Source organism: Crinia signifera, chromosome 3 (assembly GCF_055691185.1).
Source record: "Crinia signifera chromosome 3, ASM5569118v1, whole genome shotgun sequence".
Classification (NCBI taxonomy): domain Eukaryota; kingdom Metazoa; phylum Chordata; class Amphibia; order Anura; family Myobatrachidae; genus Crinia; species Crinia signifera.
In genome coordinates, this window is record NC_139219.1 from 56,834,166 (window position 1) to 56,860,143 (window position 25,978).

Here is a 25,978-nt window from a genome sequence, read left to right on the forward strand (position 1 = left end):
GGGCAGGTGTACAGTATAGTACATCATGCAGATAACAAAGGGCAGGTGTACAGTACTGTACATCACGCAGACATCACAGGGCAGGAGTACAGTAGTGTACATCATGCAGATATCACAGGGCTGGTGTACAGTACTGTACATCATGCAGATATCACAGGGCAGGTGTACAGTACTGTACATCATGCAGATATCACAGGGCAGGTGTACAGTCCTGTGCATCATGCAGCTATCACAGGGCAGGTGTACAGTCCTGTGCATCATGCAGATATCACAGGGCAGGTGTACAGTACTGTGCATCACGCAGATATCACAGGGCAGGTGTACAGCACTGTACATCACGCAGATATCACAGGACAGGTGTACAGTACTGTACATCATGCAGATATCACAGGGCGGATGTACAGTACTGTACGTCATGCAGATATCACAGGGCGGATGTACAGTACTGTACATCATGCAGATATCACAGGGCGGGTGTACAGTACTGTACATCATGCAGATATCACAGGGCTGGTGTACAGTACTGTACATCACGCAGATATCACAGGGCAGGGGTACAGTCCCGTACATCATGCAGATATCACAGGGCAGGTGTACAGTCCTGTGCATCATGCAGATATCACAGGGCAGGTGTACAGTACTGTACATCACGCAGATATCACAGGGCATGTGTACAGTACTGTACATCATGCAGCTATCACAGGGCAGGTGTACAGTACTGTACGTCATGCAGATATCACAGGGCGGATGTACAGTACTGTACATCATGCAGATATCACAGGGCGGGTGTACAGTACTGTACATCATGCAGATATCACAGGGCTGGTGTACAGTACTGTACATCATGCAGATATCACAGGGCAGGTGTACAGTACTGTACATCATGCAGATATCACAGAGCGGGTGTACAGTACTGTACATCACGCAGATATCACAGGGCAGGTGTACAGTATAGTACATCATGCAGATAACACAGGGCAGGTGTACAGTACTGTACATCATGCAGATATCACAGGGCAGGTGTACAGTACTGTACATCACACAGACATCACAGGGCAGGAGTACAGTAGTGTACATCATGCAGATATCACAGGGCTGGTGTACAGTACTGTACATCATGCAGATATCACAGGGCAGGTGTACAGTACTGTACATCATGCAGATATCACAGGGCAGGTGTACAGTCCTGTGCATCATGCAGATATCACAGGGCAGGTGTACAGTCCTGTGCATCATGCAGATATCACAGGGCAGGTGTACAGTACTGTACATCACGCAGATATCACAGGGCAGGTGTACAGTACTGTACATCATGCAGATATCACAGGGCGGGTGTACAGTACCGTACGTCATGCAGATATCACAGGGTGGATGTACAGTACTGTACATAATGCAGATATCACAGGGCGGGTGTACAGTACTGTACATCATGCAGATATCACAGGGCTGGTGTACAGTACTGTACATCATGCAGATATCACAGGGCAGGTGTACAGTACTGTACATCACGCAGATATCACAGGGCAGGTGTACCGTCCTGTGCATCATGCAGATATCACAGGGCAGGTGTACAGTACTGTACATCACGCAGATATCACAGGGCATGTGTACAGTACTGTACATCATGCAGCTATCACAGGGCAGGTGTACAGTACTGTTCATCATGCAGATATCACAGGGCAGGTGTACAGTCCAATGCATCACGCAGATATCATTCATTTGTGCTTCCAAGTTCTAGAAATCATTCACTTGTGTATTCAAAATGTGGATTTATTTAAGCCAAACGTGTAGGCTCCTATTCATCACTGAAGGTGGATGGCCCCGGTAATTAACTTTCCAACTCTTTTTGAGTTGTGTTGGTGGATAATGAATTACTGGATCGATTCAGTATAGCTCCAGAGTGGGGATAGCTACTCTGAGAAGCAACTGTCCCTGTGATCCCTAATACTTCAACAGAGGTAGCGGCTATACTTACCACAGAGCTGCCGGCCTTCTTTAGCCTAAGGTCATTCATTGCAACCCCAGACCTCCTTCCCGTATAAAGGAACAGGATACCCGGAACCAATGCCATCTAAAGATGGTGTTGGTTCTCACAAGCTTTCAAATTTTGTAGTTTGCTGAATACTAGGCGGATGCCCAGTGAATGGGCCTGTTATATAAAACATGCGGACACTAGCGTTTCTGCATGAGTAATGGACCAGTTAGTGATTATGAATAGGCCCCTTAGAAACACATGCACGGTATGTGTTAATGGGTTGATATGAATAATTAAAGTAATGTGCAGGTTTATTATACATAATATAGTATTATGGATGAGCAAAAATAACCATTATGGGAATGTGTATCTGTCATACTATAACATGTTATATGATGGATGCACACAGACAGTAGACTTTCATTGGTTAAAGTGACACTTACCGTTATGATGGAAAACTCTAATTGTGGCCCCTGAAAGTCTGGCACCAAGAACAAGAGACGTGTGGTTTAGCTCATCACTTAATATAAGGCAACCCTGTGACAATAAAATACAGTATGATAAAGTCAGTCAAAAGTAGCAAAGTTATAATAATGAGTTACAACATAGGCAAGTGCCTTAAAATATGACAACAATTGCACTGGTATATAATATGATCAATAGAGCTGCCACCACATTATGCAATGTAAGGGACAGAGCAGAGCTGCTGCACATGCCCAGTGTACCCGCTTCTTCTACCACATTTACTGTATGTGTGGAACTGAGCCCTCAAACATCGCAATGGAGAGCAGCTGCCAGGAGGAAGAGACAGGAGCCTTACCATGAAGTGGGAGATTGTGAGCTTGGAAAGTGCAGTATTGGTTCTATAATGTTTGTGTATTTATTTATTATGATACACTATGTTTAACTTTTTCCTGTTCTGTTAAATATTAATACTCTATTTCATACAGTATCCAGTGTATAAAAAGACCAATTTTAGGGCTTTACCATTCCCCAATATTCTGGTTTTTACTCCAATGCAGAGTGGGAGATTTTGGATTACATTTGGAAACCCACCTCTAAAAATCCTGCGTTTGCCACTGTACAATAAGGGATAAAAGGTGGAGATGTATCAAGCAGTGTGAAGAGTGGAGAAGTGGACCGGTGTAGAAGTTGTCCATAACAACCCAGGCTGTAATTAGAGTGGCATCAATTGTGTTCTGCATACAGCTCATAAGTGGAGTATATGCCCTGTGACAGGAGAACCAGCAACAACCCTGCATCCATTGTGACCCTGACACCTGCCATTACATCCATTACTGCTATCTGCAGCAGCATGCATGAGAAGATGGGCAAGCAAGGGATCAGAAAGGTAATGCAGCCACTGGTGTCCTCAGTAACAAGCAGGGGTTCCAAGCAGGCTGCAGACAGGGCCACCAGCGAGACCCCAACACAGGCACCACAGCAATCAGTCTGATGACCGTGGAGCTTCCAGGACCATAGTGTCACTTCTTTATACAGTATGCGTGCATAACCTGTTTGTACTGTATGTAAATGTGTATCTGTGTATACTGTATGTAGTTTGTGTGTGTGTATGCATATGTTTGTGTGTATAGGCCTGTTTTTTTTTTTCTTAAAAACACCATTTGGTTTATGCTACAAATACTTCACCCTTGGTACGTAGTTGTTGACCTTCCTGCATAGGTACTACTTTGTGGGCATACTGTCTGAAAGGGGTACTATTACTCTGTGGGTATAACTTTTGTATAGGGCATTACCACTCTGTGGGTATAGCTTTTGTAAGAGGCAGTATTTTGTGGGCATAATGGAGGTTATTCTGATCGGAGCGGCCAAACGTGCGTACGTTCGCCATTAACGTACGCTAGCCGTACGCGGCCGTTGGGGTTAAGTCCACCCACAACTCTGCCGCATACGTACGGGCATAAACAACGCAGAAGGGGAGTGGCGTACAAATGAGCGTACGCCAACGTACACGGACGGGCCAGCCCTTACACTCCGACAACTGGCGTACAATTGAGCGTACACCACCGTTTACGGACGTCTCAGCCGTCTTCCCACCGACTTCTTGCGGCTATCTGAGCGTACGCCAGCTTGCACGGACGGGTCCCTATTGTTTTCAATAGAAAACTCAGCTTATGGCACCGCTCGTGAGAGTGAGCGTACGTCCGTGTACGCTGACATACCCTTCACATATATGGACCAGCATATCTTCCCTTTCAACTATAATTATGAAAATTAATTAATTGATTGAATTAATTAATGTGCAAAATAGTGGCCATGGGATTAAAACATTGCTGAAACATCCTTTGTAGGTGTTAGATGTGGTTTATGTTATTGTATCATAAATACAAAACCTATGTTTGTATTACAGTGAACACGTTGACACATGTCGACTTGTGTCGATTGAGTGTGCTACTGTGTAAAGTCTATGAAAGCACGTAGTGAATGTGTCTAACTGTTTAACAAATACCTACCTTTGCATATATAAGCAGGTCTTACAAAGATTCTTACCTTAAATTAAACAAACCTTTAAATGTAGAGAAGTATAGAAAGATAAGCTTCCAATGTGTTTGAGTGCTGTGTGTGGCTTGCAGGTAGTGAAATCATGGTTTGGACTTAATAGACTGCAGCATTGCTTATTACATTCAGGTGTATGTGTTTGAGTAGGAATCAGCGTTAATTAGCAAACTCAGGCGCACGCTGGCATGCGGTATCTGTAGGGGTGGTTTGAGATGGCGGTTGGCAGCCGCCTGTTTAGTGTCCGAAATGAACGGTGCCTTAGTCGATCGTGCGGTAGTAGCACCGCTCATTTTTGGTGCACACCCCCGTGTACGCCCATATTTACTCCCATTTTCCCTCATTATTTCGGCCGCTCCCCTTTTCACGCCCCTATGCCGCCCCCAATGCCCGTACACTCGCGTACAGGTTTTTTCGCACGTAGAGACCCGTCCGTAAGCGTTGTGGAGTGGTTGCGCCTGCGCATTAGCGAATTTACGCATGCGCAGATCATGAAAAACCCCGGGACGTACGCGTACGGCCCGGCCGCTCCAACCAGAATAAGGCCCAATGTGTGTAAGGGGCACTTCTACTGTTGGGCATAATGTGTGTAAGGGGCTCTACAACTGTTGGAGCATAATGTATGCAAGGGACATGTGTTTAGCATAAAGTGTATAAAGCTGGCCATACACCTGTGTGATTTTGCCCGATTTCAATCGATTATGATGGCTTGGGCCGAGGAATCAGGTGAAGAGTGTCAAATCATATGTGTTTATTATATTGCATGCAAAAAGTACCACATGAAATATATTGTATGTGATCCTGCCACCGGGAAGCTGCCGGGTGGTTCAAGGGGGACGTCTTTGACTTTTCCCATTGCAGATGTCACAGTAATGTTTATGGCATAATGTGAACTAGTACTAATCTGTGGTTACGCTCCTTCCGCATGAAACTACAACCCTATATTTTTTGCACAATTGAACTTATGTTGACTATGGGGGAGGGAGGGGGCACCAATTCTCTTTCTGGCACAGGTTACCAAAATGTCTACTTTCAGCTCTGATAGTAATCTGATAGCTGTGCCTATCATTTTATAAAATGTACTTGTCAATAAAACTCTGCATGTTACCCTACCCCAGCCTGCTCTCCGCCCCCTTCCCTCACCTGCCTGTGCGAATTCCTGGCGAGTGTTATACTCACCAAAAGTATTCCCACATCGGGTCTGGACATGCCAATTTCACCCATACACATGCGCAGACCCGCAACATCGGTCACTGGCCCGAATTCGGGCCATGCGGATCCGACCTGAATCAGTCCCTCAATGCCCTTAACATACTGATCTGCATCCAACAGACACCGTGAACAAATATACTCGACAAATGTCCTAGTACAGTGGTTTTCAAACTCGGTTCTCAGGACCCCACACAGTGCACGTTTTCCCAGTCATCCGACAGCTGCACTTATTACTGACTGACACGTTTTAAAAGATCCACAGGTGGAGATAATTATGTCACTTGATTCTGTTAACAGACCTGCAAAACATGCACTGCGTGGGGTCCTGAGGACTGAGTTTGAGAACCTGTGGTCTAAACAAATAATGGTCACAAAATATATTTTTTTGCAGCAAAAGTAAATGTTACAACTTATACACTTACTTGGTTTCAAGGTCAGTGCCTTAGACTAAGGTAATATGTGTTGGGATGTCAGTGCCGGTGCAAGGCACCGGAGCGCCCCAGGCGGGGCGGGGGGGGCGCTCCGGTGCTCACCCGCCCCCCGGCCGCTGTCCAGGGGGAGGGGGGGTGCCGGCAATTGCGGCAGCAGGCCGCAGTGTTCCGGGGTGGGTGGGGGCAGGGGGTGTCGGGTGTCGGGTGATGGCAGCGGGTGTCGGGCAGGCTGCTGCGTCATTTCCCGGGGGTGGGGGAGGGGGGGTGTCAGATGATGCGGCAGCCTCTAAGTAATACCAGGGGTGGGTAGGGGGATCCCACGGGGGGGGGGGGGGAGTTGCTCACCTCCACGGGCACCTCCTGCCGCAAACTGGCGCCCTAGGCAAATGCCTGGAGCTGCCTAGTGGTGGCGCCGGCCCTGTGGGTTGTATTCGTTCATGTGTTCTATGTGTTCTAGTTATTTTTATTATTTTGCCCTTTTTTTTCTCAATATCTTTGAGGGGAACGTTGTTCATCTCCCTGAATGAAACCATTTATAGGCATGTCATAATTTTCTCTATTATATTATACTATTATACAAATAAGGTACCTTGCCAACCAGTGCCGGGATACTTGTGGAGTTTGTGGCGAAGCCCATGGAATAAACCATTGCAGCTTCTACATTGAGGAACTCTGCAACCAAATCCTCCAGCTCTTCATTTTTATCCAAGTTTCCTGGGAAATAATGCTGCATTTAATACAATTTTTTTAAACAAATACATAAATTGTACATGGTCAGCATAAAGGATTGTCTGCATTGTATATACTGTAAGTAGTTGAGCTTGGCAAGGATAGAATAGAAGCTGTCCAAAATTGAAAACACTTCTATTTAGGCACTAGGGGGTTATTTATACTTGATCACTGCTCTGCTAAATTGCAGAGCCCTGCAATCAGGTATACCGGGTTTGGCCAACCTGTGGCTCTCCAGCTGTTGTGAAACTACGGGTGAGATTTAATGGGATGCGATTTTTAGTAAGGTTCTGAAATCGCACAAAATCGCACTTTCCGAAATCAGGAATTTTTTGAAAAAAATCTACTATTCAATGAGATGCAAACTTGCAGCAAAAAAAACAAAACGGCGTGGAGTCCCCCCTCCTGAGCATAACCAGCTTGGGCCCGGTCCAACAGGGCAAACCAAATAGGGGTCCCCCAAATTTTTTAAAACCAGTACCAGGCTCAATGATACGGGGGACAAAATGAGTAGGGGTCCCCCGCATTTCAAGAACCAGGGCCCAACCAGCCAGCAGGGTAATGCCACAGCCCAGGGGAGACTTTTTATACAAGTCACGCTGGCCAAAGCATTTACCCCCTGACCGGTCAGCCTGGGCAGGGATCCTTTGGAATTGCAGCTGTGCAATCAGGTCTGAATAACCCCCAAAATGCAGAAAAGATTCTACAGTAGCTCATTTTGTTTGTCTAAACAACAAACATCCAGAACAACAGCACAAAGGAGACCAAATAATACTGTGAGCCACACACTGGCCCTGATTCAACACCGTTCGGAAGGTGGGGGGGGAGGTGTGCGCATGTGCAGAACCCGGCAACTAATGGCTTCTGCAAGTTACACACTCGCCTGGCTGTATGTTGTGAGAAGGAAGGGCTGGGGTCGGGCGGGCTGGAAACGGGGATAGCCCATGGGACCGGGCAATGTTTTATAGGCGTCCCCATGAAAACGCTGGGCATTCCCATGGTAACGCTTTTGGGGCGGATGACTGCCCCTGGGGGCAGGCGGCTGACATCACAGGACGAAGGAAAAAAAAGTTAGTTGAGAATGACTTATTTGTGAAGGCAGGAGAGATCAATCGATGGATAGCGATTCCACGGCAGGGGGGTGGGGGTTGGGGTGTTTTAGTGTTTGGTAAGCAGTGATTTTCGCTGCTTACTGAGCCAATCTGAATCATACCATTGTATTTTTCCATCCCATTGTGTGTATGCACTTGATGTTTTATCATTTCCATTAGATATTTGCATTCCACACACGGATTATGTACACTCTTCTCTAACCTATTTTGCATTATTGATTCTATTAGATGTACAGTGAATGCGTTAGTGCCATTCTGCATAACACCAGATAGGTTGAGATACTACCCAATAAAGCATACACTGCAACATAACTGAATAATAAAAATAAATGTAAAAAACAAACAATCTTTGGGGGACTGCCGGTAGCTCATGTTGCTCCACCTGAAGCACACGCCGGCCATTGCGCCAACCGTCGGACCGTGATGGATGGTCGAGCAAGCTACAGTAATTGTTGTAGAGAAGGAAAAAACTCAGACAGTGGCGGGCCACATGTGCACTGACTTCTATGGGCTGCATCCTGTGCAGCCCATGGAAGAGGCTTGCGCATGCACTACCACCCCACCCTTATTTTCTGGATACCACCCAACTTTTTGGTCCGGCAGGGAGGGACAAAGGTGCGTGATGAAATCAGGGGGTGTGGCTTGCCGCAAAGGGGCATGGCCTATAATTCATCGCAAGGCCGCGCCCCCTTTTGACGCTGTTGGGGCATGGCCCAGAGGCTCTGTGAGCCTCTAGCCATGCCCCCAGCCCCTCTGTTATGCGCTGGGCAGCACCTGACGGGGGTACTCCCAACTGACCCCCCCCGCCGCGGGACACTGCCAGCCGCGGGAGGGACGCGGGAACGTCCCCGAAAACTGGGACGTTCCCGCTGTATTCGGAACAGTTGGGAGGCATTTCTGTGGCTTCTTCTAGGCACTGCATTGGCAGCCATCCTAGAAGTGCAACAGAGAGGCAGAAAGGCTTCCCATTGGATGCAGTATTTGCCAATCACATTCCAGCAGGTGATTAGCAAATATTATGAAGTCTCTGCAAATGACTGGGCTTACTGGTGGTGTCGGATAATTACTGGGGGACTACAGCCACTGCTTCAAACCAAATAGCCATGGTACATTATTGCAATTAGTATGGTCGCAGCAAGTGGCAGGATGTACTACATCGATCACTAAGCGATGGTTAGTGCAACCCAACCAATGTCATATAACATGTAAAAAATAACACCTATCTTTTTTAATGCAGATGTTTACTTTGTTTAATTTGGTTGACCAGACCTAATGACACATACCCCTGATTGATATTGGCTACCGCCATCTGAAAATAGCGATAGCCCATTGTAGCCTATGGGCTAAACATCGCACTGCTGGCCGGGGAGAGGGTTCCCCCGGAACCCTCCCCAGAAGTGGCCGCTGTGCAGCCGGCAGAGCATATCACTTTTCCCTGCGTGTGCTCAGTTATACATGATGGTGACGGGATCGCATATTGCAATGCAATCCTGGCCAGAAAGATCCCACCCAAATTTCATTGAATATGCGATCCGTCATAAATCGGCCCCTAGATGTTGAGTGGTTGCGCTCTGCCGGCTTGCACGTATGTGTGTAAAACGCTGGAGCAGCCGGTTATATTTCAGGAAGAGTTTTTGAAAGGTCAACTTTCTTTCAGGTCTGCATAACAAACGCTGCGAAAAATTCCAAACTGTGTGAAACTTGAGGACAGTCACCTAAAGGGGCGTGTTACACAGGTGACATGGAAATAGTATGTGAGAGATCGAAGCATTTACCTTTCACCTATATTTCCTGGGGTAAAGTTATGAGGTGAACAAGTTTAAAATGACATTTGAACATGTCATGCAAGAACATTACACAACACCTGACACCAGTCTACCCAAGATCCAGGGCTGGGAAATAGAGCGTATGAAATAAGTAACTGAGGTGGTTACTTCCCTTTTCCCTGGGATGCATTTGCTTCAACCAAACTTTACTGACTGAAAGTATGATTAGATCACACAACCAATTAAATAATAAAGAATACATATTTCCTTCTTCATATCCCCCACTGGATAAAAGATTAGCAGTGTATTGCAACTGACTTTTTTACATCCTGTGGACAGGATAGATGTCTTTGAAGCATACAGTACTTGCCTACCCTCCCGGGAGGCTCCTGAAAATTGGATGGTATTCCCGGCCTCCTGGAAAAGTGTGCAAATATCTTGCGTTCCAGCCAGCAGCCCCGCGGACACCCCCTCAACCACCCACAACAGTGTAGAAGTGGGAAGTGGGTGGTCCGAGGGGGGATCTTATAATGCACTTTGTGCTGAATAGCATCATTGTAGCCCCACCTATACAGTGGTTGTTTTCCAGCACTGTATAGCAGGGGGTAGAGCCAAGATGTAGGAGCCGGACTGGAGGCAAAGCCTGGGGGTAGGCTCCCCTGACAGGGTTTGTAGGGAGCTGACTAGCAGTTAGTCATAGGAGGAGTGCTTAAGGAGAGGGTCATAGGGGGAGGGGCTTAACGGGGTGTTGGAGGGGTTTATAAGCAGGGTTCAGGCAGGAAATAGGGGTCACTGGGAGATTTTCTCAACAGCTAAGCAGCGTGACATCTCCCATGGCTTCTCCAGGCAACGCTGATGCAGAGGTATCCGCTGCGCTTGCTGCCCTCAGGGAGGCAGCTGGCACCAGAGGGACTGAGTGGCTGCAGCAGCAGATGTCAGGTCTGCTGGGGGGACTGGGAGCAGCAACGCAAGAGGCTGCTCCAGCGGGTGCACGGCCTCGGAGGTCCAGGCCTCCGGAGCGCTTTAGCCCATCTGTGTCCCCCAGGGTTCAGCGCCGTTCACGGAGCCCCGTTAGGGACCCTCCAGGCCAGGCTGTGGGCCGGGCACCTTCCGCCCGCAGGACCAGGTCTGGGAGGAATCCAACCAGCAGGCGGAACCCTCCGCGCGGGGGGGATCCCCCCCACGTGCAAGAAGATCCGGCGTTGCGTGGTACTGGACCTGGTGCGGTGGGGCATGCGGGGCATGCTGCTGCCCAGCGCGGGGTGAGTCGTGCCAGGGGGGCAGAAGTACAGGCTGAGGACCGCAGGCCTGGTACACGGAGCGAGAGGCGCACAGCTGGCTCCGCCTCCAACGAGGTCACGCCGGCTGGTGCTGTACCTGAGGGTCGGGATGTCAGGAGAAGAGTGATGGCAGCGTCAGCAGATGACGGAGAAATACCTGGTCCTTCCTTATTGGCTGGAGTTCGTCAGGACACTGGACCTGCGGCTGCTGGGTTCACAGCCCCCAGGCAGCCTGGTGAGTCTGTCTCTATGTCTGTTAATGCTTTAGCGCAGAGTCAGGGGGGGGGAGGGTTAGCCCTCCAAGGGGAAATGAGTAGAGGTTTTACTGAATTATTGAGTGGTTTTGCAGATTGGTTGGTGGGTTTGCGGCAGGGGGCGGGGCCGTCTCCGGCGGCAGCATGGGTGCCGCAGAATGCGGGCACACCAGCTGGCATTAGTGTGCCAGTCAGTAATAGTGTGCCAGTTAGCAGTGGGGTGCCGGTTAGCAGTGGGGTGCTGGTGAGCAGCGGGGTGCCGGTATCCGGCGGTGAGCAAAATAGCAGTAGTGCAGGGGCAGAAGGGGGCAGTGTTGGGACGCAGGAGGAGAGTGGAAGGCTCAGTGACACTGCAAAAGGGGAGGTGTATGTATGCTTTGAGGGGCCATTGGGGGCCCACCTGAAGCAGGAGGTGAGGGAGAAGATTTGGAAAGGGGAATACGTTGATATGTTTTCATTGCTCCCTTTAGAGCGTTTTAATCTGGATAGGCCCCGTAAGGAGGAGAAGAAGGAGGAGGAGGAACGGCGGCGGTACCGGCTGATACCGCGGTCATTCACGAACTGGCTCCAAGCATTTGCTATTTTAGCTAGTGTGATTGGGGAGAAGGCGCCCGACAATTGTTCAGGCTTGTTTTGTTACATGGATGCGATAGGAGAGGCATACCGTGTGTATGGGGGCTTGGCTTGGCTCAGGTACGATGAGCAGTTTAGGCAGAGGAAGGCTGTTCGCCCTAACATACGTTGGGACCATAAGGATATTGCTTTATGGTTAAAGGTGACGGCTCCCACAAAAAGTGGGCAGCCCTTTCGTGGGGACGGGGGGGGGGGGGCCACAAATGGGACGGCCATGCAGAAGGGACTCTGCTTTGCCTTTAATGACGGGTCATGTCGTTTTGGGGCAAAATGCAAATTTAAACATGAATGTTCCTCGTGTGGAGGGACCCATGGTGCAAATAAATGCTTCAGAGGGAAGTCACGGGACGGTAATTCAAAAGGGGGAGACACCGGTCCGGCTGGAAAGGATGCTGGGCTATCTGCGTAGGTATCCTGACCAGCAGACAGCCGTGTTGTTGGAGGAGGGATTTAGGGAAGGTTTTAAGATACCTTCCGACGTACAGGTTTCAGGGGGCTTGAGGAGGAATTTGAAGTCTGCAAGGGAGCATCCAGAGGTGGTGCAGGATAAACTGCGTAAGGAGGTGCAGCTGGGTCGTATGGCTGGACCTTTTGGGTCGGCACCATGGCCAGATTTGATAGTCTCTCCATTGGGGGTGGTGCCAAAAAAGGAGGCGAACAAGTTTCGTCTTATACACCATTTGTCTTTTCCAAAAGGGGCGTCGGTCAATGATGGCATTGACCCTGACATCTGCTCGGTGGTTTATACATCGTTTGACGCGGCTGTTCAGTGGGTGAAGCGGTTTGGGAAAGGGGCCAGATTGGCAAAGACTGATATTGAATCGGCATTCCGTTTGCTGCCGGTTCACCCAACCAGTTTGCGTTTGTTGGGTTGTTGTTGGGACGGGGAGTTTTTTGTTGATCGTTGTTTACCGATGGGTTGTTCTTTGTCATGTGCTTATTTTGAGGCCTTTAGTTCTTTTTTGGAGTGGGTGGTTAAGGATGTCTCTGGGTGTAGTTCAGTTATTCTTTACCTAGATGACTTCTTATGTATTGGTCCTGGGGGGACCGGAGTATGTGACTTATTGTTGAGGACTGTTGAAAGGGTGTCGGCAGACTTTGGGGTCCCGCTTGCTCCAGGTAAGACAGAGGGCCCTGCGACTGTGATCAGTTTTTTGGGTATTGTCATTGATACCGAGAATATGGAGTGCCGCTTGCCTGAGGAGAAATTGCTGGATTTGAAGGCCGAGGTAGGGAGGGCATTGCTGTTGAAGAAGATTAGATTGCGGGAATTGCAATCCTTGCTGGGCAAATTGAATTTTGCGTGTCGCATTATGCCTATGGGCCGCATTTTCAGCAGGAGGCTGGCAGCAGCGACAGCAGGGGTGGTTCTTCCTCATTATTTTGTCAGATTAGGTAGCGAGTTGAAAGGGGACTTGCGGGTGTGGGCAACTTTTTTGGAAGTTTTTAACGGCAGAGCTTTGTGGATGTCAGACACATGCGTCGCTACTGAGCTAGACCTTTTCACAGACGCGGCCGGGAGTGGTGGGTTCGGGGCATATTGCCAGGGACATTGGTGTGTAGGCCGGTGGCCGGAGTCTTGGGTGCAGAGAGGCATGGTTAAAAACTTGGCATTGTTGGAGTTGTTTCCTATCTTGGTAGCAGTAGTTGTTTGGGGGGAGCTATTCCGCAATAGGAAGATTTGTTTTCACTGCGATAATTTGGGGGTTGTCATGGCTATTAACCAATTGTCGGCATCTTCACCGTCAGTGGTCACTGTTTTGCAGCAGTTAGTATTGGAATGTCTGGCTTTGAATTTGTGGGTTGTGGCTAGGCACGTTCCTGGTGTCTCTAACGGCATTGCGGATGCTTTATCTCGTTCACAGTGGGAGCGTTTTCGGGAGTTGGCACCAGAGGCGGACAGGGAGGGGACCGGGTTCCCGAGTCGGCTCTGGGCTCTGCTGGACGGGTAGTCGATCAGCTCATCAGGGAATCCTTGGCCCCGAATACATGGTCGGCATACAATCAGGAATGGCGGAGCTGGTTGGAATGGCGTGAGGTAGTAGGTCTGAAGGAGGATGATGACGAGTTGGCTGTCTTGCTATATATAGGCCATTGTAAGGAGATTGGTTGGTCAGTGGCAAAAATCACGCGCTGCATGGCGGGCTTGGCTTTTGGGTTTCGTGCAGGCGGCAGGCCTGACGTCACTAAGAATTTCCTGATTGCGCAGGCTTTAAAAGGTTGGAGGAGAGGCCATGTCATACAGGATCAGAGAAGGCCGGTGTCTTTCCAGTTGTTACAGAATATGGGCATGAAGTTAGGGGAGGTCTGTAGTTCCAATTTCGAGGAAAGGTTGTTTGGGGTAGCTTTTTCGCTTGCCTTCTTCGGGGCACTGCGGATTGGGGAGCTCGTGAGTCCAAGCGTGTCCAGGCCGGGAGGTTTGTTAGGAGAGGATGTGGATTTATACTCGGATAGGGTGGAGCTAGTGGTGAGGAGGTCTAAGACGGATCAGTTAGGGAGGGGGAAGAAGGTAGTTCTCTTCTCTGTACCAGGGTCGGATATGTGCCCGGTGGCACGGCTGAGGATATTTAAGGAGGTCAGAGTGGGCAGGGAAAGGGATCCTTTGCTGATGCATGCGAATGGATCCTTTTTATCACGGTTTCAGTTCACAAGTGTGTTTAGAGCAGTCCTGCGGACGTTGGGCCTCAAGGGGGAGGAATACGCGGGTCACTCTTTCCGCATTGGGGCCGCAACTGAGGCTGCTAGAATGGGATTTGGGGATGAGTTGATTAAGCGTATTGGGCGGTGGGAATCGTCTCGCTTTCGGTCTTATGTTCGTTTAGGGGATTGTTGAGGTTGACCGTGTTTTTTCTGTTTTAGGGCAGCCTCCGTGCCTGATTTGGATTTTAGGACATTCATATGTCTTTTGGGGAGCTTTACGGGCGGATGTCAGACCGAACGGCCGCCAGCTGGGTTTGGATAGAGAGGAGGCAGTGGTTCGCTGGCTGGGAAAACGCGGTATGGTATGGAGTGGAGTGCTGCAGGAATTTCAGCGTTTTGTTCGGCTCGATAGGGTTCCCGACATATTAGTTCTGCATGTAGGCGGGAATGACCTTGGGAGCAGACCATTTAGGGAGTTGATACGGGATATCAAGTTTGATCTCCTACGGTTATGGGCAATGTTTCCGGAATTAATCACGGTTTGGTCAGACATCGTGCCACGCCATTATTGGAGGGATGCGAGGTCGGCTGACAAGCTCAATAAGGCACGGATTAAGGTTAACAGGGCGATTGGGCGTTTTATGGCCAGGAACGGGGCTGTTGTGGTGAGGCACAGGGAACTTGAGTCTGGTGCCGGGGCATTTTGGAGAGGTGACGGTGTGCACCTGAATGCTGTGGGGATAGATGTTTGGTCTTTGGGACTACAAGAGGGAATAGAAACAGCGTTCCGGATGTGGGGGGGGGGCGCACGGGGTTAAGGGTTTAACCTCGTGCTTTGTGGCGGAGGGGGGTCCTCGAGGTTGGTGGCATTGAGGCTTAATTATGCGGCGGGGAGGGCCCCATGAGGGGGCTGGACTCCCCTGGGTGAGGTTAATTAATGAGCACTGGGTGTGTACAATTGGTGCCCTCGAGCCAATCGCTATCGGCTGGGGGTAAGAGCTCCTGGAAGTGCTTAGAGGTGTAGATATATATTTATTGAGGGCCTCGGGGACCACCTTCCGTGGGAATGTTTTTGGATTATTGTTTAAAATTGTATTGTTCAATAAAGATGGCTGCTGTGGCCAATTTTATCCAACAAGAGAGTTATGTCATTTGTGGGGGGATAGTTGGGCACAGCGATTAGACAATACCCTGTCATGTAGGAGCCGGACTGGAGGCAAAGCCTGGGGGTAGGCTCCCCTGACAGGGTTTGTAGGGAGCTGACTAGCAGTTAGTCATAGGAGGAGTGCTTAAGGAGAGGGTCATAGGGGGAGGGGCTTAACGGGGTGTTGGAGGGGTTTATAAGCAGGGTTCAGGCAGGAAATAGGGGTCACTGGGAGATTTTCTCAACAGCTCCCACCCACCCTTCCCTATTTTTTATAGTTTAGGTAGAATATTTGCTAGGATGTCTTTTTGTCACAGTGGCCTGTGCGGAGGGGGGTCCTCGAGGTTGGTGGCATTGAGGCTTAATTATGCGGCGGGGAGGGCCCCATGAGGGGGCTGGACTCCCCTGGGTGAGGTTAATTAATGAGCACTGGGTGTGTACAATTGGTGCCCTCGAGCCAATCGCTATCGGCTGGGGGTAAGAGCTCCTGGAAGTGCTTAGAGGTGTGGATATATATTTATTGAGGGCCTCGGGGACCACCTTCCGTGGGAATGTTTTTGGATTATTGTTTAAAATTGTATTGTTCAATAAAGATGGCTGCTGTGGCCAATTTTATCCAACAAGAGAGTTATGTCATTTGTGGGGGGATAGTTGGGCACAGCGATTAGACAATACCCTGTCATGATCCATTCCTGGAGCTACGCCACTGGTCAGCCCACCTTCCCGCCCAGCCATACCCACTATCTTACTACCGCGCTGCCCCCGCCTACAGCAGGTATGTATGCTTCGCTGGAGATTTTAGTTTTTGTTTACTTTAGTTTCCATTCTCCAGGAATATCAGGGAGATTCCGTTAAATGCATTCGCAGTTGCAAAACTGAACGCAGAGGCTGTGTGTAAATATCGGTGTCTCTGATCCGCCACTTGCATACAAAGAGGCAGCCATTAGATGTATATAAGCCAAACATTGACCGTCTGAGTAACCCTGGAGCCATTGTAAGATGCTGGAGCCATTGTAAATATATAAAACCCATGAAACGGTCGTATCACACCTACATTTTTTTCCTGCCACTCCCCCGTTATCTCCCCCAAACAGACCCTATCTGTCAATCACTTTGCGATAAAACTCTCTCTGCAACTGTCAATGCAAACCGTCAGGGCACGGCGCAGCGACTTAGATGGGGGGAACCTCAACGCTGTTTTTCTTTTTTTAGTTTCCTTAATTTTTACACAGAGAAGCATGATGCTTCAGCAAATACAAATAAAAATGTGTCATATTTTCCAATCGTATTTTGAGCCAAATGCTGAATGAACTCATACGAATGATCGTAAATTTGCTGATTTGATAGCCATATCGATGGTCTAACCATTTGTACAGGAGAATTCGGCAGAGCTTGTTGTTCGGAAAAAAGGCAACTGGGACTAATTCGCCTTTATGTAAATTCGCCGATGGGCAAATTACAGCCGCAAATTGGACTGAATGGGTGGAAAAACACCAGGTAAATGGTAACGCTCATGAGCAATACCTTCTTTGACTTTGACGTCATTTTGTTTGTCTGGCAACCCTTCCATATTGTACAGCGCTATGTAATATGCTGTCACTATGCAAGCACTAGCTAGAAATATCAGCAATGAAACAAGATCACAAGTATTGTAGAAGCGCAAATCATGAGTTGTAGATTGCTGGGTCAGAGAGGTTGTCTTATGTATAAGTCATTATCTATTGTTAACAGGTCTTTCCACTAGTTACACAACACCCACACCTAAACATACGATGTGAATGAACTTCACCTAACAAGAACAGAACATTTCTACATTGAATGTGACCATGTTAACCTTGCAATTAATGTTTTAGTGCAGTTGACTGATTTTTCTTTGCAGATACAAATAATGCCCCTTTCACACCAAAAATCCCGGATCTGCCCGGCATTTGGAACAGAGATCCAAGCCAGGTCGGATCCGGGATTGTCACAATTTACACTATGGTGCCTACCCACAGTGTAGATGGTGGCGGCGCTTGGAGATGACATAATCTCCAAGTGCTGGGAACGCGATCACCCTCGCTGGGACAGCCAATCGCAGACAGGCATCCATTCACCTCCTCCCTGCCGCCACTGCTGTCTGCAGAGTCCAGCAGACAGCAGCGGAGGCTGTGTGGTCTGCAGGTTGGGCTTCCCCATTGATGTAAATGGGAGCCGGGTCAGATTACCCGGCATACCCATTTACACTGCCCTGTACCCAGGTCCTAGCTGTGTTCAACCCAGGTCAGGACCTGGGTAGAAGTCCCATGTAAAGGGACACGGGTGACCCATTTACACCGCGGCTGACCCGAGTCTGACCCACCGCTAACCTGGGTTTTTGCGGCAGTGTAAAAGGGGCATTAAATAATGAGGGCATAGCTAGACTGTTGAGGGCCCTATAGCAACATTTTGTAGGGCCCCTCCACAATATTTCTAGAGCAGAGGTGGACAAACTGGTGCTCGAGATCTACCAACGGTCTATGTTTTCCAAATCACCTAGCTGGTGCACAGCTGTAGTCATTACTAAAGCTGTGTACACACGGGGGAGATATATTGCTCAGCAATATATTGCTAGCAATATATTGCTGAGCAATATATTGCTCAGTGTCCCCTTTTCATCAGCGACCAGAGATGGTCGCTGATGAAAAGGAACCTCAGCCAGCGGTGCCACAGAGGTAATCAGCTGGTCGCAGGAGCTTGCTCCTGTGACCAGCGATTAGAATGAGGCAGAAAATGGGGGCACACTCCCATCACTGGCAATATGGTCGCCAGCGACCATATTCCCAGAAATTTCTCCCCCTTGTGTACACAGCTTAACTGTCACATTTTCAGGCATTTATTCCTACTATAGATCCACAGGTTACTGATAGATATGAACTTTTGGTAGATCTTGAGGACAGGTCTGGGCACCCATACTCTCTACAGCATACTTGCCTACTCTCTCAGAAAGACCAAGAGGCTCCTGAAAATTGGGTGATCCTCCCAGTCCCCAGGAACAACAGGGTAAATCTCCCAATCTTAGCCTCAGCCCTGCCTTGCTGACAAGTTAGCAAGAAAAGTGGGCGGACCGGGCGGCCAATGATGCAATTCTCACTGAATCAATTTAAAGTAATCACGCCCCCTTCTGTATAATGCTGTTAATTGTGGTATTGTATAGAGGAGATGTGGCTACAGTGACATGAAAATGACTACCACTCCACACCCCCTTTGACTATCTTGCATCAACCCTGCCCCCTGTGACTCATCACAACTCCTTACGTTTTTCACCTGAGCCACCCTGGCTGCTCTTCTCCCACATAGAACAGCCGGGAAGTTGAAATCTAGCCGCAGTATTTGTTCCCCATAAAATGCCATAGTTAATTTTAGGTTTTACAGAAGTACGCTAGTTATACTACACAGTGCCACCAGTTCATATTTTGCCACACTGTATTCCAGTTCATATTATGCCACAGAATGCCTCCAGTTCACATTATGCCACAAAGTAGGCAAACAGTTCCTCCCTGAGGGGGAATACTTCCTAATGCAGGACACTTTATTTTGAGTGGAGATCTCCTAAAGTAGGCACACTGTCCCTTTCTAGGACCCTCCTAATCTTGAAGCTCAATTTCCGCCCTCCAGCTTCATAAAGGGCAATAAAGAAGGAGAAGCCAACTCTCTGACAGCGCTGGGCTTACTGATTACCTCAGCTGTGTCTGTGATACAGGAGTATGGGACATGGATTATATCCGTGTGGAGCTTACTGAGAGGGAGACACAGAGATCACCACTGATGGTCTCCCCTTTTATAGACCCATAAAATGGATGGAGACAGTTTCTTAGCAGGTAATTTTAGGCACACGATAGACAACTATATGAGCTAGGTTTGGGTACCCCTTTGTCTTTGGGCCCCAAAGTAATAGCATCCCTTGCTTCAACTATAGCTACACTCATATCACCCACATCAAAGTGATACCCATTTCCTACAGCTCAGTAACCACAGCAACACACGGTGTGTCCTTACCTATTTCCTGCGTGGTGCTGCACACACCAGCACCGTATTGCTCCAATACATTCTTCACTGATTCTAGGGACTTCTCATCATTCTCTGCAAACCCAAGGTAGTTATAGGATCCCATGTTTATGGCATCTTTGATGACCCTTCCAGTGTGTCTAATATGAAACAGAATTATATTGTCAGTCAACCTAAAGGGCTTCCCCACATTTGGGCAACTGCTCCCATTCAAGAACCTTCTTAGGATGACTACAAAGGGCGCTCACTTACAATCAGATTACAGATACGGTGTATAATGTTATACAGGGTGTTTAAAACAGATGCACCCGATTTGAAATCACTATGGGTCAGATGTATCAAGCTTCAAAAATTGATGAAGTGCAGAGTGATAAACAGCCAGCCAATCAGCTCCTAACTGCTATGTTACAGACTGGGTTTGAAAAATGACAGATAGGAGCTGATTGGCTGGCTGTTTATCGCTCTCCACTTCATCACTTTTTGAAGCTTGGTACATCTGACCCATAGTGATGCTAAATCGGGTGGAAGAAGTGGAAGAAGACTTTCAGAGGATTAGTACAAGCAGATATAAAGTATATAAATACAGTATTATGGCTTTCTGAAAGCATGCTTCTCCAACTCCAAACGGCCAGCTACCAACCATATATCATCCTTGTTGCTAGTAAATTAAGTTCATATACTGTATGTAAATACCGCATACACACAGCCTATATTATAGAGGCACATTCTTTCTAACATTATCAACTGTACTTAATAAGTTTAACTATACACACACCATCTTGTGGTATAAAAATATATTGCACCTTTAGGCGAGGGTTAGATAGATTTTGTATACTAAATTGACCAATGGTAGATTTGGAACTAATAGTTGAATAATACCTAGGTACTGATTATAACTCCATATAATTGAGAGACAATTATTGATAAAGTTTTCATAAAGTAGAACAAAAACAAATTACAAGACTTTTAAAATACATAACCGCCCTTACAGAAGCCAAAATTCATTGAATATTTCTGCTTTCACTTTTACGCTTTCCCTCCCTCCCGGCTGTGTACGGCCTGATGAGTGTGTAACTTGCCGCGGCCGTTCACAGTTGGGGTTTGTACATGTGCAAACTCTGACCATTGGGGCAGGGGCCGAATTCAGATCACTGCGTGTGATTCAGAATAGGCCCATACTGTACTCTTTTCCGGGATATGGTCATTGGGTCCACAGCAACTAGGTCGACAAGCATTGGGTTGACACCACTAGGTCGACATGCAGCAAGGTCAACATGGGACTAGGTCGACATGGGTCTAGGTCGACATGGGTCAAGGTTGACAGTCAAAAGGTCGACTTGGGGGGCGGGGGGGACGACGACGACATGCAGCCCATAGGTAAAAAACGCCACTGGGGGGGGGGGGGGGGGGCATGCAGCCCATAGGTAAAAACCACCACTGGGTGTAAGCATACACCTTTGTACACCTGATGTACATGAGGAACTTAAGCATATCAGGTTGTGTTGAGCTGTAATGTATCTTGAGATGGTTCCTACCGCGCAAAGCCAGAGCGGTTTCTACACATCGTTTTTTAACCCCGGCCAATACCATACCTCCCAACTTCTGTCCGGAGGAAATAGGGACACTCGCGCGAGCGTCCGAAAAGGGGGTGGGGCATATGCAAATGAGGGCGCGGCTTATGCTAATTAGCCGCAGCCTCATTTTCATACGAGAATAGATGCTGTGCGCATGCGCACAGCGTCTATTCTACTAGATTGGGGGGTCTCCCAACTGCCACCCCCCACAGCGGGACAATGCCTGCCGCGGGTGGGACAGCAGGACAGGACCCGAAAATCGGGACTGTCCCTCTAAAATCATGACAGTTGGGAGGTATGCAATACCCCCCATCCTCCTCCTGTACTACTTCCTCTCACTTCCATAGCCCCACCTCCCAGTTCTCGCCAGCCCCGCTTCCCCCCTCCCCAGATATCCTCTCAGCTACAGTTCCTCCTGTGCCTCCTTGCTGCTGACAGTGCGGTGACATCATGATGACACCTGCACAGTGCTGGAGGTAGAAGAGTCACAGATGCAAGGGACCCTTCAGGGACCTGTGACCTTGGAAGGTGGCACTGGCTCGACTGCCCTTGGTAATTGCTGAGAGCAGATAGTCATCTCCTTCTATATAAGAACCCCTGAGAAAGACCGACATGTGCAAATGGCAGAATAGATCACCTGTATGTCCAGTTGTAGTCATCAGTCACTCGCTCTATAAGGTCAAACTGGGGTCCTGGCACGCTGCAGATGGGCCGGTTAAAGCTATCACGAATCCGCATGTAGATGTTTCTCTTGTAAAAATGCTCAAAGTCTTGGTAAAGGGGAACAAAGTCCTTTAAATAAAGAAATGAATAAATAAATAGAAAGGCTGAATATTGTAGATATATTTTATACATTGCAGTGTGTCAGCTGTTTTATGTATATGGCGCCACAAGGGTTCCGCAGCGCCTGGCAATACATAGATGAGCAAAGAACAAACAAGAAAATAGTGATATACAGTACATATGCAAATTAGGACAAGGACATGGTAAATAAAGGACAGTTGCAGCAGCGGATACTGATGCAGTTATAAAAGTAGCAGAGATACATTCTTAGAAAAGCACATGAGGAGAGAGGGCCCTGCTCGCGAGAGCTTATTATATGGTGAGGGACACCATTAACTTCCTGTATTCTATGATTGGCAGCCACTAGCACTGATTTTGGCTATTATAATGACCAAAACTAATTTGAATTGGCCCTGGCCCAGCGACCCGAGGCACCCCTGCAAGTGTTCCGAGGTACCTGATAGGCTTAACATTCAATTTTGCTTTGGTTAATAAGAGACTTTTCTACAACATCTTGTGTTACTGCATACTGGATACACCTTCTCTGACCAAGGGACTCACATCTTAATCAGCTCTTCTGTGTAAGCAAGTTTCATAATGGCTACCTTGTACTGGTCACTGGCTTGTGATAAACACTGGCACAATCATCTGGTTCAAACAGAAATCTAGTGCAGCCCTAAGCAACCATCTCGTACCTCCTTTTATTAGTGTCCTGTCTTTATTTTGCTGATGGGCCTCATCTCCTGACGATCGTTTCTTTGTCTCATTTTCTTCTGGTAAGTGTAACTTTTACTGAGAATCTTGGGTGTACCTCCAATAACAGTACCAGTGTGGAGCACCATCCACAGCCAGTGCAGAGAACACATCCAATCCAAGTGTGCAATGTTATTCACAATCTGAATTGTGCACACACACAGTACATTCTAGTGTACATTGTTCCTCACCAGTTGTTTGCATGCCTGTTTGTCACTGATATACTGTACATCACAGTGTGCACTCATCTTGCATCTTTGTTGAAGGCGTAAGCTATTTGAGGGCAATGGACCTATCATTTAACCAAGTAGTTTATCTGTTCTACTTGCTGCCCAGTACTCAGTGGCGGATTAAGCACGGGGCGACAGGGGCGGTTGCCCCGGGGTCCCCACACATAAGGGGCTCCTGTGTGGGGCTCCTGTCACCCCGTGCTTGAGCAGCTAACTTCCCATACACTGCAGGGACCACGGCATTGACTGCTCAGACCACTGCAGGGACCCCCAGTGCTGCCCAGGCACCAAGGGGGGATGTGTCTGCGGGGGGATGTTTCTGCGGTGGGGGCAGTGGTGTAGCTAGGTGCCACGGCGCCCAGAGCAAGGGCATGTTTCGCACCCCCCTAATTTGTAGTAGGTGAGGCTCCTGCGCAGTGAAAAGCAGGCACGGCCAACATTATACCACACACACCGTAATGCCCATTGCACATTTTAGTGAACTTTGTAATTCCAATTAAACATACGCCCACACATGATGCCCATTGCATACTATATAACACTCCTCAATGCCCATGACATACTATATGACACTCCGCAATGCCCATGACATACTATATAACACTCCGCAATGCCCATGACATACTATATAACACTCCGCAATGCCCATGACATACTATATAACACTCCACAATGCCCATGACATACTATATAACACTCCGCAATGCCCATGACATACTATATAACACTCCTCAATGCCCATTACATACTATATAACACTCCGCAATGCCCATTGCACATTTGACATATAAGTGCCACTTACCTACATGTTCAATGCCAGGGGCTTCATGCTTGATGCCAAGGGGGACTGAATTTGCTCATTGCCAAGGGGGACTGGATTTGCTCGTTGCCAAGGGGGGCAGAACTGTGCAGCAGCCCGCTACCGGCTGCTATTTTCAATGCACCGCCAGTAGTGGTGTGCAGCAGGGAAGGAGGGAGCAGTAGTGTGCAGGAGGGAGGGTGGGAGCAGTAGTATGCAGGAGGGAGGGAGCAGTAGTGTGTAGGAGGGTGGGAGCAGTAGTGTGCAGGAGGGTGGGAGCAGTAGTGTGCAGGAGGGAGGGTGGGAGCAGTAGTGTGCAGGAGGGTGGAAGCAGTATTGTGCAGGAGGGTGGAAGCAGTATTGTGCAGGAGGGAGGGAGGGTGGGAGCAGTATTGTGCAGGAGGGAGGGAGGGTGGGAGCAGTAGTGTGCAGGAGGGAGGGTGGGAGCAGTAGTGTGCAGGAGGGAGGGAGGGTGGGAGCAGTAGTGTGCAGGAGGGAGGGAGGGTGGGAGCAGTAGTGTGTAGGACGGAGTACAGTACACCTTACTCAGCCCCCCCAATGCCCGAGCCGTCAGGGGGCTGACCGATGCAGAATGCGTGCGCCCCCTTCCCTGTCGCCGGGCCTGCCCGCTCCCAGCTCCCCGCCCGCTGTGTCCGGGAGAAGTGTTACTATGTAAAATTCATATCTCCCGCTGGACCGCGCTAGCTAATAGGCGCTCGCGGTCCAGCAGGCACCAGTTGATTGGCTGCTGGACCGCAAGCGACTATTGGCTAGCGCGGTCCAGCGGGAGATATGAATTTACATAGTAACACTTCTCCCGGACACAGCGGAGCGGGCGGGGAAGCGTGCAAGCTGGCGGTGCCGGCACAGCTCTGGCGCCTTGCTGTCTTCCGGCGCCTGGAGCGTGTGCTCCGGTGGCACCGCCCTTGCTACGCCTCTGGGTGGGGGGGGGGGAATACAGAGGGAATACCGAGGGGGGATGTGTCTGCGGGGGGAGGGGGTGTCTGTGGGGGCCCCCACAATTTTGATGTCCAGGGCCCCCACAGAATACCGAGGGGGGATGTGTCTGCGGGGGGAGGGGGGTGTCTGTGGGGGCCCCCACAATTTTGATGTCCAGGGCCCCCACAGACCTTAATCCGCCCCTGCCAGTACTATTCAGCTGCTTTCACTGAATAAAGAGAAGCATCATTAGACCTCCTCTAGTTGCATTCACTCCAGTTCTAACTGTTCCTTCCCTTTGTTGCCAGTTCAGAACCCAAAACAAGCTCCGTACCTGATATGTAAATCTGGTCACACACTAAAGATCTTTCCATCCATTCAACTACTGTAGATAAATGGTTGCAAATGACAATTGAAAATTGAAAAACAGATGATTACCAGATTCTTATTTAAACCACTCAACTAGTTGGATGGTTGGATAGATAATTTTAGATGTTTGGCCAGCTTGAGACGAATCACACCTCAAGCACATGTGTACCTACCTTTATGATGCTTTAATTTTATGTAATATACTTGGGTACAGGGGCTGATCCAGGATAAAATGACAGGGGGGGCACCATGAGAGGAGAGGGTTTGGGGGGGGGGGTTGTTAGTGGTGTCAGTGTACATACTAAGAGAGCGGTGAGAGAGAGGAGAGCAGAGAGAGGGTGGAAAATAGGCCCTGGCATTTAAAATACACAGGGCCACCATGGTGACAAAAGTGAAGGATGCAGTTTTGCGCGTGCCGAAGGCGTGCTCTGGAAAAGGGGGTGTGGCCACTCAACAAGGGGTGTAGTGTACCACACCATATACACCTTCTACACATTATGCAACAAAATACTAGACCCCATTATACTTGCCCCTTACACATGATGCCAAATGGAATGAGCCAAAATTCACATAATGCCACATGGATTGAGCCAAAATTCAAATAATGCCACATGGATTGTATCAAAATTCACATAATGCCACACAGATTGAGCCAAAATTCACATAATGCCAAATGGATTGAGCCAAAATTCACATAATGCCACACGGATTGAGCCAAAATTCATAAAATGCAACACGGATTGAGCCAGAATTCACATAATGCCACACAGATTAAGCCAAAATTCACAATAGGCTTCATAAACAGGGACATT

At 48.6% G+C, this 25,978-nt stretch overlaps 1 protein-coding gene across 3 annotated transcripts in view; it reads right to left on the reverse strand.

Annotated features, from left to right (window-relative positions):
• The window catches only part of LOC146063454 (serine palmitoyltransferase 3-like), a 121,987-nt gene that overhangs the window by 12,396 nt on the left and 83,613 nt on the right, over positions 1 to 25,978 (reverse strand). For all 3 annotated transcript variants that reach the window (XM_083175844.1, XM_083175843.1, XM_083175845.1), the window contains exons 3-6: positions 21,931 to 22,085; positions 19,711 to 19,859; positions 6,725 to 6,849; positions 2,419 to 2,512 (exon numbers count right to left, since the gene is read on the reverse strand). In XM_083175844.1, coding sequence (XP_083031970.1) covers positions 2,419 to 2,512; positions 6,725 to 6,849; positions 19,711 to 19,859; positions 21,931 to 22,085 — 523 coding nt within the window. The remainder of the gene's footprint in view (positions 1 to 2,418; positions 2,513 to 6,724; positions 6,850 to 19,710; positions 19,860 to 21,930; positions 22,086 to 25,978) is intronic.